We start from the raw sequence: 13,265 nt of genomic DNA, 5'->3' as shown, positions 1-13,265 counted from the left end.
TTTTATAAAATCAATGATTTATAGATGCATTGGTGAGAGAATAAAAAGAAAAAAAGATTTAAAAAAATGGTTTGCGCTTTCAAATTTTGGCCGAAGGATGAAGGAGACAATGGGTGGGGTAGGAGAGAGTTTAATGGGAATGTAGGAGTTTGGGAAAGCTTTAAATTTTAATTGGCTGGGAGGGAGGGACGGACGGCATTTCAGATTCTCGCACGCGGGGGGAATAAATATTTTTAATTATATATATATATTTTAAAATAAATATAATATATATATTTTGAATTTTAAATCCGCCCGTGTCAACCATCACCGGCCCTATTCTGCTATTCATTTTTTAGTAGCCTTAGCCCCCCACCGGGTTGCATTTAGAAATTTCTTTACATGATTAACATATAAAATTCCCCATCAATTCTATTTCTAGCAGACCAAGCATGTCAATAAATGTACTTGCACCATCATACATATAAAGATAAAAAGAAATTTTTTCCTCTACTTTTAAAGAGATCTGAATCTCATCTCCCTCCCCGTGTGTCCAAGAGAAGGAGGCTCTTGTTGAGATTCTCCAGCGTCAGAGCTAACTCCATACCTTGGATTACATCATCATATCCCAGATTAGCTCAACAGTGCCTGCTTATTTTCGGACCCCAGAGCTATGATACCATTTTCACCAACATCCTTGACAAACGTCCCGAGGCAACCATTGATAACGCGAGGGGCTGCACCATCGCAGAAGCGTTTCGCAAGATCAACAGCCTTCATAAATATCCACAAGCAGTTGATCCACATCATAAAGGGGAACACAGTAAAGAAGGGGGAAACAATAGCCCTTTACGGAAAATGGAAGAAAAAGAGAACCTCATTGATGACTATTTGGTGCCTTGTTCCAACCACTGATATTTCAGACATTGCCATGTGAAGAATACAGAGCTCCAAGATTCGGCCCGCTGGCTTATTCTGACCAATGCAGAAGAAACTACTTAGGCAAAAGAAAAGTAAATAAATTCATCGGGCTATCAACATTTCCAATCTAATGTTACATTGGAGATATAAAGGCCATTTATAATCACAACAGAAAATTACTTTTAGAACTCAATTGAGGTCAAACACAAGTTCAGATAATGAATATTTTCATAAAATTTTCCAGCCAACACATTCACTTCCTTTTCTGCCACAAAATCCGGTATAAACAGATGGGTACGAACCAGTGATACTTGGCTGGTAGTTCATTTGAGTTCTTAAAGGTCACAAGACAATCCAACAGCAACTCCAATTTCTTTAGATATAGAAACAGAGTGAATTTTGTTATCTCCATTGTTTTACATTTTGTCCTCACTTGGTAGTACATCATACAACTGAACAGTCAGGAAAGTAGTTAATTTGATAGTAAATTAGGCTTGCTTTTGCTTAAACACATCTGCATGTCATTCTTCTGCAAATTCTGAAGTAGAAAATGTGTATACTTCTTCAAATGATCAAAGAACAACAATATCGTATGGGAGCAATATCAAGTGTTCGAAGTGTAAGTTCTCAAAAGGGGAATAATTTGGAACAATCAGTAAACATTGGTCGGATAAGTTATCTATCATAGGTCTCAGCCCAGGATTGATAATTTTTTGAGAGGTCCAATCCCACAAAGAGGTGGCCGGGCAAAAAGATGGCCCAAGCACATTTACCTTGAGTTTGAGGAAAGTTGGGCTTGGCCCAACTGCTCAAATCAAGGACCAAGCCCATTTGTCTAAGCCCACAGTACCTTATGTAAAAGCCCACATATATATACCTTGTCTTGACCTAGTCTCTTTATTCTATTGAAGATTGCTGCATCTATTCTTCATTGGCCGATTCCAACGCAGGTTTGGTCTCTTCCCCTATCTTATCTCAACCTATCGGATAACCCGATGGTTATCCTTATCCTTGGAGATCTCTATCTGGTTCTTGGGAGGTTATCTTTATCTTTATCTTTATATCGGGGAAATAGGCGGCGTCGAATGTGCAGAAAATGCGAGAAGAAAGAGAGAGAGATGAGAGTGAGAAGTGTGTTCTCCTTGGTGGGGTTTCTTCGTCCTTGTGTGGATGTGCTATTCTCGGTTGTGGGTTTTTTGATTTGAGGCTGTTTTGGGTGTCGATTGAATGCGGTTCTTGGGCTATGCTTGGAACCAATTTTGGGTTACCTTTTGTGGGTGTCAGACCGATCAACGCTGAGCCTTGCAAATCCACCTTCTTCTTCTCCATTGCCGAGCATCAACAGGGAGTTTTACTGTTCTTGTTTTTCAGTTTGGTGTTCGTTTAATTTTATATACTGATTTCGCGATTTCTTACCCTAACAATTAGAGGGTTGTTTTGCGAGGGATAATCTTTACAATTAGAAATTGAGAAAGATTGAGGGACAAAAAGAAATTGGGGGAAGAAGAGAAGAAGCTTAAGAAGCTAACAAAGGGCCCGAGAGAGAATAATCTGGAGAGGAAATCAATAGCTTTGTTATTCAATAATCAAAAGTAGTGACTTACAGAATACCTCATTTGCCTATTTATAGGCAAAATCTAATCCAAACTATAACATGATTACAAAACTATATTCAAACTATAATCAACAGGCTTTATCTTGCTATCTATTAGGCAGGTTTATCATGTTACAATTTAACCCTCTAATATAAAATTATCTCAAGATAAATTGTAACATGATAAACCCTAAACCCTAAACCCTCTAATATAAAATTATCTTTTATAATCAACAGGCTTTATCATGTTACAATTTATCTTGAGAGTAAAATTATAATATAAAAGATAAAGTTAACCCTCTATCTTACAATTTAAGTTTTTAGATGAGATTGTGGTTAACAATTCAACATGGTGTCAGAGTAGGCAAAAGGTCTTGAGTTCAAACCTTACTGCTAACCCTATCATTATATTGTTGCACATGTTCGAACAAGTTATGCAATGAAGTTTGGCCAAACGTGAGAGGGCACGTTGAGAGTAAAAAAAGATAATATAAAAGATAAAATTAACCCTTTATCTAACAATTTAAACTTTTAAATGAGATGATAGTTAACAATTCAACAAAGCCTAAACCAATTATACCATCTAAAATACAATATAAAAGAAAAATAAAATAAATAATCTTATATCATTATCATTCTCCCCTTATGGGAGAAAAACTCGCCCTCACAAGGCATTATTTGCCTCAAGTTGTCTAGTGATCTTAGCATGTAAATCATGAGTGCGTGACACAGAGTGTAGCGCGTGTGTAAAGAAAACACACAAAGAAACCCTTGAAAAAATAAATTTCAAATACCCTTGAGAGTACAAACTTCAACAACCAAAGCTGGATTCTTAACTAGCGCAAGAACTGAAGCTGCTTGCTGAAAAAAACCGAACTAGTTTGCTGGAATTTATTAAATAATAAAACTAATTACAACCCCTATCTTCTAGGTATATTTATAAAATTTGACTAATCCATCTAATACTTGTAAATAAAATTCAACTATAATCCTAATAAAAATAAAGCCCTAATCAAACATGAAGTAGGATCCTAAAACTTATGAAGTTTCGTTACTGTTCCAGTGCTACTGTTTGGGCCGATTCTGGGCTGCCCCCACAGCTAGCCAGGTGTGCATGACGTTTTTCACGTCTCTATGCTACGGAAGTATATGCTAGACCCCTAGCCTGTTGAATATAGGACCTAACACCACACAAGAAACCCCACTTTCTCACAACCAACACTCACCCGATAGAACTAGAATAGAATTACACAAGTTAGAAGAAAAACAAAGCAATAACAAAAAGATAAATGAGACAAGAGACTTATCTTGGTTTAGGCATGAATATGCCCTACATCCAGACTGCCGAAGCCTTTTAGAAATCCACTAGAAAGCAATCAAGATTACAACACTCCTTCTCACACAACTAGCTATGAATCAATAGCCTCCCTCCGAGAATACAAGGACCGAGCACGGCTCTCTCTCAATACTCTCTATAACCCGTGCAAGATGATTCAGAAATATGAATGTTGGAATACCTACACAGAGCCTATCCGCCTCTATTTATAAGAGATAAAGGCAGTTACAAATCAAGGACTTAAATGCAAATATAAAGAAATAAAAGGACTACTGGTACTAACTCTAAAGAAGTTAGTTCCGTTACATTTTAAACTCATAAAACATAAAATACAAACTTATTTCTAACTACATTTAAAATCCTCTACCGAGAATTGATGCTAACTCATGCAAATCCTAACAATTTTCTCCACCATTTGCATAGTTGAGCCTTCAATCTCCAGTCTTCCAGATTCTGCTTTTGCTTCCTTTCTTCCATCTTTCAACTTCCTTCTAAGCTTAATTGCTTAGACTTCCTTAAGCTATGTTGAGTAGCTTCATGTAGTGCTTCATCTTGATTGTTGGAACAGCCTTAGTGAACATATCTGTTGCATTGTCATCTGTTGTCACCTTTTCCAGCTTCAACTCTTTCCTGTCAAGAATTTTTCGAATAAAATGCAATCGAACATCAATATATTTTGTGCGTTCATGGTGTGCCTGGTTTCTAGCTAGGTGAATGGCACTTTGGCTATCACATTTTAGGGTTGTAACTACCTCCCTTCCTAGCAATTCTCTTAGAATCCCTTTTAACCACATAACCTCCTTTATTGCCTCTGTTAGGGCAATATTTTCTGCCTCAGTAGTTGATAAGGTTACAACATGTTGTAAACTTGCCTTCCAACTCACTATGACATCCCAAATCTTGAAGACATGGCCTGCAGTTGATCTTCTCCTATCTTGATCCACTGCATAGTTTGCATCGGAGTATCCTAGGATCTTGGCTTCTATTTCTTTTCCTGCTCCACCATAAACTATACCTGTACCTAATGATCCTCTTGGGTATTTGAACATCCACTTAACTGCTCCCCAATGTGCCTTCTTTGGATTTGCTATAAACCAACTAACCACACTCATTGCATAGGCAAGATCTGGCCGAGTACAAACCAAGTTGTACATCAGGCTTCCTACTAGAGTATGGAACATCTCTCATTTATGCCTTATCTTGCTCATTTATGGGAGATTGACTTGCAGATAACTTGAAATGCTGGGCAAACGGAGTGCTGCCAGCCCTTGCTTCAGCCATCCCAAATCTTTGGATTAATTTCCCTAGATAATTTTTTGTGACAATCCTAGGGTTCTTATCTTATTATCCCTCTTAATTTCAATTCCCAATATCTTCCTTGCTTCTCCTAAGTCTTTCATTTCAAATGTTGACTTTAAGTCCAAGCTTTAACTGCTAGATTTCATCCCATGATTGACTTGCAATCAACATATCATCAACATATAATAGGATGTACAAGAATATGTTGTTTGATACTTGCTTAAAGTATACACAACAATCATATGAACTCCTAACAAACCCATGTTCAATCATAAAAGTGTCAAATCTTTTATACCATTGTCGTGGTGATTGTTTTAGTCCACATAAGGATTTCTTAAGAAGACATACTTTCTCTATTTTTCCTTTAGATTTGAACCCCTTTGGCTGCTCCATGATGAGAATCTTTTCATCTAATTCTCCATGTAAGAAAGCAATCGTGACATCCATTTGTTCCAGCACAAGGTTCATATGGGTTGTCATTACAAGGAGTATTCTGATTGAGGGGTGCCTTACCACAGGGGAAAAAACCTCATTATAATCCACTCCTGCAACCTGGGTAAAGCCTCTTGCAACCACCCTAGCTTTATATCTAGGTTTAGAATCCTTCCCAGCTCCTTCCTTTATTTTGTAGAGCCATTTACAGCCCACTATTCTTTATCCCTTAGGCCTGTCAACTAAGGTCCAGGTCTCATTCTTCCTTAGAGAATTGATTTCAGATTTCATAGCCTCAATCCACTTCATTAAATCCTTTGAGGCTATTCCTTCCTCATACGTTTGAGGTTTCTCACCCACAACCTCTAATGCACTTGTAAGTGCATAGGAAACCAGGTTTGAAAAAGCCATATCTCTTAGGGGGTTTTGACTGTCTTTTCTGCCTATCCCGGGTAACATTATACCTATGCTGATTTGGAACATCTTCTGCATCTGATCCCTCATTTCTTTCTTCCTGTGGGTCAAAGTCTTGGTCAGCTATGGGCTCCTCTAGATCTACTTCCTGATCCAAACCCCGGCTTTGAGAGCCAGATGCTTCTGTACTAGGTATGTTTTCCTGCCATTCTATGTCTACATTTTCTATTGTAGATGATGGCTCCTTAATACCATTATCATGCAGTCCCTTAGCTACAAATTTCTCCTCAAAGATGACATCCCTTGTAACTATAATCCTTTGGTTTTCAAGTTCTAGACTCCATAGCTTACCCTTTTACCCTGGCTGGATATCCTATGAAAATACATTTATGTGCCCTAGGTTCCATCTTTCCTTATTTTATATGAGCATATGCAATACACCCGAATACCCTTAGGTGTTTTAGGCTAGGTTTATGACCTATCCATTTCTCGTAGGGAGTCTTAAATTCTATGGCAGCAGATGGAGATCGATTTAACACATAGGTTGCAGTGTTCACAGCTTCTCCCCAAAATGCCTTTGAGAGGTTTGCATGAAATAGCATACACCTAACTCTCTCTCTAGGAGAGTCCTATTCATCCTCTCGACAAGGCCATTTTGTCTAGGATTTCCTAGAGCAGTCAAATGCCTAACTATCCCATTATCTTTACATAGGTCTGTGAACTTTTTGTTGCAGAATTCAAGACCATTGTCAGTCCTAACGGTCTTTATCTTCCTTCCCCTTTGGTTTTCTATCATGGTTTTCCATGTTTTGAATGCCTCAAAAGTATGTTCTTTTGTTTTCAAAACATAAATCCCTACCATTCTTGAGAAGTCATCAATTATGGAAAAAAAATACCTAACTCCACCATAAGTAACAGTATGGGCAAGTCCCCATAAATCGTTATGAATATAATCTAGGGGTCCCTTTGATGAGTGAATAGTTGTTTTATTAAATTTTACCTTAGTGGCCTTTCCATATATGCAGGATTCACACTTCTCTAGACCTGCCACTTGTTCCCTCTTTAACATCCCTTGCTTGGCTAGTTCTTTAAGGCCAAGCTCACTAATGTGAGCTATCCTAAGGTGCCACAATCTTCAAGTTGTAGCTGCCTTATTGCCTGCCACTGTTGCTTCTCAATTTATCCCAGCAACTTGTAAAACATATATCCTATTCTGCTGGTTTGCCTTCACACACACTATGGATCCTTTAGATACCATAAGTGTATCTCCCTCTCCCTTAAAACTATAGCCATTCTTAATTAATTCAACAAGAGAGATTAAGTTTCTCTTTAATTCTAGGATGTGTCTTACAGCTTGAAGGGTCATATAGGTGTTGTCATGTATTTTAAGCCTTACATCTCCTACTCCTAGGACCTTACACTCATGATCATTTCCTAGAAGAACCTTGCCCCCATCAATTGCCAAGTAATTTACAAACCAATGTCTATCGGGTGTCATGTGGAAAGAACAACCGGAGTCCATGATCCACATTTCCTTCACCGAGTTCTCACATTGTTAGTGCATCAAAACTATCATAGCCAAACTCACACACTGAAGCTCCACCATCCGAGACATTTTTCTCCTTGAAATCTTTCTTCCTTTTTGGACAATTTCTCTTAAAATGCCCTTCTTCTTGGCAATGATAACACTTAACTGGACCCCTCTCATTTCTTGACTTAGATCTAGATTTGTTTATATCTTTAGAGTCCTTTTAAAGCTCCTAGATCTAGCAATCAGAACATCACCATGGGAAGATTTTTTTTCCTGGTTATGCCTCAAGTCTTTTGAATTTAGGGCCCCTGTTACATCTTCTAAAGACAATTTATCTCTGCCATGTTGTAGAATATCAACAAAGTGCTCATATGACCGAAGCAAAGAGTGTAATAAAACTAATGCGCTATCTTCATCATCATATTTAACATTGATGTTTTCTAGATCTAGGCAAAGTTTATTAAACTCATCTATATGATCTTGCAGCTTTTGATTTTCTTTCATTCTAAATGTAAAGAATTTAGTCTTTAGATATAACCGACTCGATAAGGTTTTTAGTTAGATAAAGACTATCCAATTTTTTTCAGATTTCTAAGACTGTAGTCATCTTAGACACTTCCCTTAATACCTTATCTCCTAAGCTAAGAATCAGGGTATTAAAAGCCTTATCTTCTATGTTCGCTCTCTGTTCTGCCGAGAGAGTTTTAATCCCATCCCCTACTTTATCCTTATCCCTAGATTCTTCTTTGAGCGCATCCTTTAATCCAAGATTACCGAGGAGGGCTAGCATCTTTATTTTCCATAAAGAAAAATCGTTGGAGCCATTAAATTTTTCTATATTGTATCTAGATGCAGATCGGAACAGAGCCATTTTCTTAGGTTTCTAAGACTGTTCTAAGGGTTCTTGGATGAATCCTAAAAGTAATTGTGTGTAATCCTAGGCTCTGATACCAAATTGTTGAATATAAGACCTAACACCACACAAGAAACCCCACTTTCTCACAACCAACACTCACCCGATAGAACTAGAAATAGAATTACACAAGTTGGAAGAAAAACAAAGCAATAACAGAAAGATAAATGAGACAAGAGACTTATCTTGGTTTAAGCATGAATATGCCCTACATCCAGACTGCTGAAGCCTTTTAGAAATCCACTAGAAAGCAATCAAGATTACAGCACTCCTTCTCACACAACTGGCTATGAATCAATAGCCTCCCTCTGAGAATACAAGGACCAAGCAAGGCTCTCTCTCAATACTCTCTATAACCCGTGCAAGATGATTCAGAAATATGAATGTTGGAACACCTGCCCAGAGCCTATCCGCCTCTATTTATAAGAGATAGAGGCGGTTACAAATCAAGGACCTAAATGCAAATATAAAGAAATAAAAGGACTACTGGTACTAACTCTAAAGAAGTTAGTTCCGTTACATTTTAAACTCATAAAACATAAAATACAAACTTATTTCTAACTACATTTAAAATCCTCTTCGAGAATTGATGCTAACTCATGCAAATCCTAACACAGCCCATCATTGACTACCGACTCTTGGGCATTAAAGAGGATGTAACCTTTGATGAGATGCCTATTTGTATTTTGGACCGCAAGGAGAAGGTACTCAAGAATCAATCTATTCCTTACATGAAGGTTCAATGGCAATGCCACGGATTGGACGAGGCTACATGGGAGCTGGAAGAGGAAATGAAGCACATCTACCCCAGTTGTTTGAGTGACCAGATATGAATTTGGAAGACCAAATTCTTTTAAGGGGAGAGGATTTGTAATGACCCATTATCAGGGTTCGGATTTTTGTGGCACTTAAGTATATTTGGTGTATGTTTGTAGTGTGTAAGAAGGTGAGGTGGTTGTAAGCAGCAACTGTTGACAGATAGCATTGAAACTGTCGATCGATTGATGAAACTATCGATAGATTACATTGAGATTGTCAATTGTTTGTTACAGAGTTCAGATTCCCAGACCACTTTCAAGTTGGTCATGCAGTGGTGGAGCTCGATGGGTGCCTTCTAGAAGACTTTGGCTTGTGCTAGGACATTCCTACAACATCTAAGGAGTTGTATAAATATAGAGAAGAAAAGAGAAAAAGAGGAAGAGGTAATCGGCTGAGAGAGATTGAGAGGAAGAAAAGAAGAAGAAAAGGAAGAGAAGCAGGAGGCAGCAGCTTAAGGAAATTCCTCCTCTGGTTTAGGCAAGTTCTTAACCCTCTTTTGTAAGCTCCTAACCTTGGTCTGGCTTTGATATATCTTCTTCTAGCTTCCAAATTCATAAGTTGTTCAATTGAGCCTTGTTTTGAGAAGTCCTTGTAACTCTTGTTCCATTTGTCCGAGAAGGGCTTGTATCACCTCTCAATACTTGTGGAATGATGCCTTACCTTGTTGGGGAAGGTTCTAGTTGGGAGGATAGTTGGTTGGTTGGTGTTTTGTTATGTCTTCGTATGCTGGATGGGTTGCTGGGCATTCGAGTTGTCTACCGTTTGGTGTTGTGGGAGGGAACTATTGACCGACTCGAGCAAGTTGTCGATCGTTTTGCCCCTAAGACACAAATTGTCGATTGTTGTCCTAGAGTTGTCGACTGACCCTGCCCTGCTTGTGATTTTGCTACCTTTAATTATATCAATGTGAAGTTAGGGCTCGGGTTTGTATCATTGGGAGGCCACATACTATGGATGCTTGGGCACGGGCATGTTAGAATGACTAAGGTGTGGTTGTGCATGAGCATTACATTGTGTGTGTATTATTACGTAGGCGAAGCGTGGCCTGATTCCTAGCTTATGGGGGCTATGGTATCACGTTTATGCTTACTATACCATTACATTTCTTATATGTTGCATTGTATGGTTTCAGAGCGTGCGGCGAATTTATTCGCTAGATGTACATCTACAGCCTCGGGTGACGGGAGGACCATCTTAAGGGAGCTTCGGCTCGGTATATTGGTATGGGAGCTTCAGCTTGATTTATTTTGTGGGAGCTTTGGCTCGGTGTGTTGGTATGAGGACTTGAGCACATGGTGCAGATTTGGAGCAACAACTCATGTTGATTTGCTTGCCAGATCATGGTAGCAAACATGTCTGGATTCAGGGATTTGGATGCCGGTGTGTCTTATATGGGCCCCAAGGACCATTATGTGCATGTATATTTATGCGTTTACTGCATGGTTTGAAGTTCATGTTATGAATGTGCACGTGTCGTGTGGGTGGTTCGGGTTATTCCCTCAGCTCTATTACCCTTTTGTTCTTTATGCTTGCTGAATCTTGTGACTCGCCCTTGCTTTACATCATTTCAGATAAAGAGAAGACTAAAATCGAGGGCGAGGGTGGCAGTATCTGAGTTCTCAGGTAGTAGAGTATACAGGGCAGTCCCAGCCATCGAGTCTTGGGGGTGTCTTGCAACTTTTGCTTGTTGGAGGGTGTTTGTTACCCCTTAGTGCTGTGTTTATATGTCTTTGTGTTATGTTAAATGTTAGTGTTGAGTTATATGATTATAGTCTAGGGTTAATCCTATGTTAGAGCCCATGGCCCATGGCCCATTGTATTTGTATATATATATATATAGGTGTACAGTCAATGAATTTAACTAAGTGGTATATACATATTAAAAGTTAGGGTTTTCTTCTAAAGTTTCACATGGTATCAAAGCCAAAATACAAACCCTAGCCACCGCCTCCCACATCACAGAGGACCACCGTCGATCGCGTCACCACCGACCGCCGCAGCTTGCTGTGCCACCACCTACTGCGTTTCCGCCGCTCGCGCTACTAGTTAGCAGCGGGTCTTCACTGTCCAGCCACCGATCACGCACACCACTGCCGTTGAGTTCGCCGGCCTCCGATCTGTTGACCCCTGAAGGAACGTCGCCGTTGTCACCGCCACGAGTCGCCTCTCTCGCACTGTTCACGGAGACGTTTTTTCTTCGATCTCTCTGACCAGTGCTCCAATCGCAACGCCGTCTTCACCATTGGACTCGCCTGTTTCAGTCCATCCCAGCCCCTGTGGTTTCGTCACCATCCGTTGCCATCCGCAGCCGCCAATCACTGGCATCTGCCATCTGTTGTCGCTCTAGCGCGCCTCCACACCTCATTCTTTATGCTGGATCATCCAGCCTTTCTTTTTTGGCTTATTTAACCCTTTTGTTTCAGAACTATTGATCTTGTAGGGCTCCTTTTTGTCCAACATGGCTGGTACCAATAAATCTGGCTCCTCTGGTATTTTGTCTCCCTCTCCAGCCATTGCTACTGAGAAATTGATAGGCAGTTCCAATTATATCTCATGGTCTAAGGCAGTTGAACTATGGTGTACGGGTTAAGGTTTACAGAATCATCTAACTACCAAGGCCGAGATTGTGACCACAAATAAACCTGAGTGACAGAGAGCTGATGCTCTGTTATGCAGTCTCCTGTGGCAATCAATTGATCCCTTTCTTCATCCAATCTATACTAACTATACCACGTGCTATGAATTGTGGGCTCAAGCCAAGGCGTTATATACTAATGGCATTCAATGCCTGTATTCAGGTGGTGTTTAATCTGCTCAGTTTACGACAACAGGGTTTGACTCTTCCTGATTTTCTTGGTCGGATAGCCTCTATTAAAGCTGAATTTAACTCTCTGTTACCTGCTGGTAAGACTGCTGCAAAGAATCTAGCTCAGCGGGATAAGTTCTTCATGGTGTGTACTCTTGCTGCCATTGGTCCTAAGCTTACTCCTGTTCGTGATCAGATTCTTGCTAGTCCTACTGTACGTACTATGGATGAAGTGTATTCTCATCTTCTTCGGGTTTCATCTGTACCTACAGTACCTCCATCTTCTGCAGGTGATCATTCAATCATGGCTTCACAAGTTCGAGTAGTGGCGAACAGGGAGGAGATTGTGGTAATCGAGGCAAACGCCCCAAGTGTAACTACTGTCACAAGTAGGGGCATACTAAGGAACAGTGTTATAAGTTGCACGGCCGCCCTCCTCATGTTAATGTTGCTCATGCTGATGGTTCTTGATCTGACTCCTTTGATGGTCATCCACCGCAATCTGTCCTTCTCAATGGGGCTGACTATGATGAGTATCTCAAGACGTCCCAGCAAACCTCATCCACAGTTGCTTCTATCACCCACTTTGGTGATTCCACTGCCTGTCTCGCTTAGTCATCCTCTTTGGGACCATGGGTCCTGGACTCAAGTGCTTCTAACCATATCTCTGGTAATCCCCATTTGTTCTCTCATTTTACTAATTCTATTTCTTTACCTTCTGTAACATTAGCCAATGGGTCCAAAGCGGTTGCTAAAGCTGTTGGCACTGCCAAACCCTTACCTTCTTTGCCTTTAGATTATGTTCTTTATCTTCCTCATTGTCCCTTTAATCTTGTCTCTGTTAGTAAACTTACATGTGCCTTAAATTGTTCTATCACCTTTGATGATCATTCTGTTACTATCCAGGATCGCGGTACGGGATAGATGATTGGCATCGGATGTGAGTCGCAGGGTCTCTATCATCTCAACCTTCCTGCATCACCTGTTGCTTGCTCGGTGACTAAGTCTCCTGCTCTTCTCCACAATCGTTTGGGACATCCTAGTTTGGCTAAGTTTCAGAAGATGGTCCCTAATTTATCTAGTTTGTCGTCTTTTCATTGTGAGTCTTGTCAACTTGGAAAACAGTCTCGCACTTCTTTTCTAAAGCATGTCAATAATCAGGCTGTGTCCCCATTTGCTTTAGTTCATTCTGATGTTTGGGGTCCTAGTCGTGTCGTGTCT

At 39.9% G+C, this 13,265-nt stretch overlaps 1 protein-coding gene across 1 annotated transcript in view; it reads right to left on the bottom strand.

The window, feature by feature from the left end:
- Positions 1–385: 385 nt before the first annotated feature.
- LOC127806537 (uncharacterized) overlaps positions 386–13,265 on the bottom strand; it is a 62,130-nt gene continuing 49,250 nt past the window's right edge. The window contains exons 6-7 of the mRNA XM_052343904.1: positions 856–954; positions 386–753 (exon numbers count right to left, since the gene is read on the bottom strand). Coding sequence (XP_052199864.1) covers positions 613–753; positions 856–954 — 240 coding nt within the window. The 3' untranslated portion in view covers positions 386–612. The remainder of the gene's footprint in view (positions 754–855; positions 955–13,265) is intronic.

Source organism: Diospyros lotus, chromosome 1 (genome assembly GCF_014633365.1).
Source record: "Diospyros lotus cultivar Yz01 chromosome 1, ASM1463336v1, whole genome shotgun sequence".
NCBI lineage: Eukaryota > Viridiplantae > Streptophyta > Magnoliopsida > Ericales > Ebenaceae > Diospyros > Diospyros lotus.
This window is presented reverse-complemented; position numbering and strand designations above follow the sequence as displayed.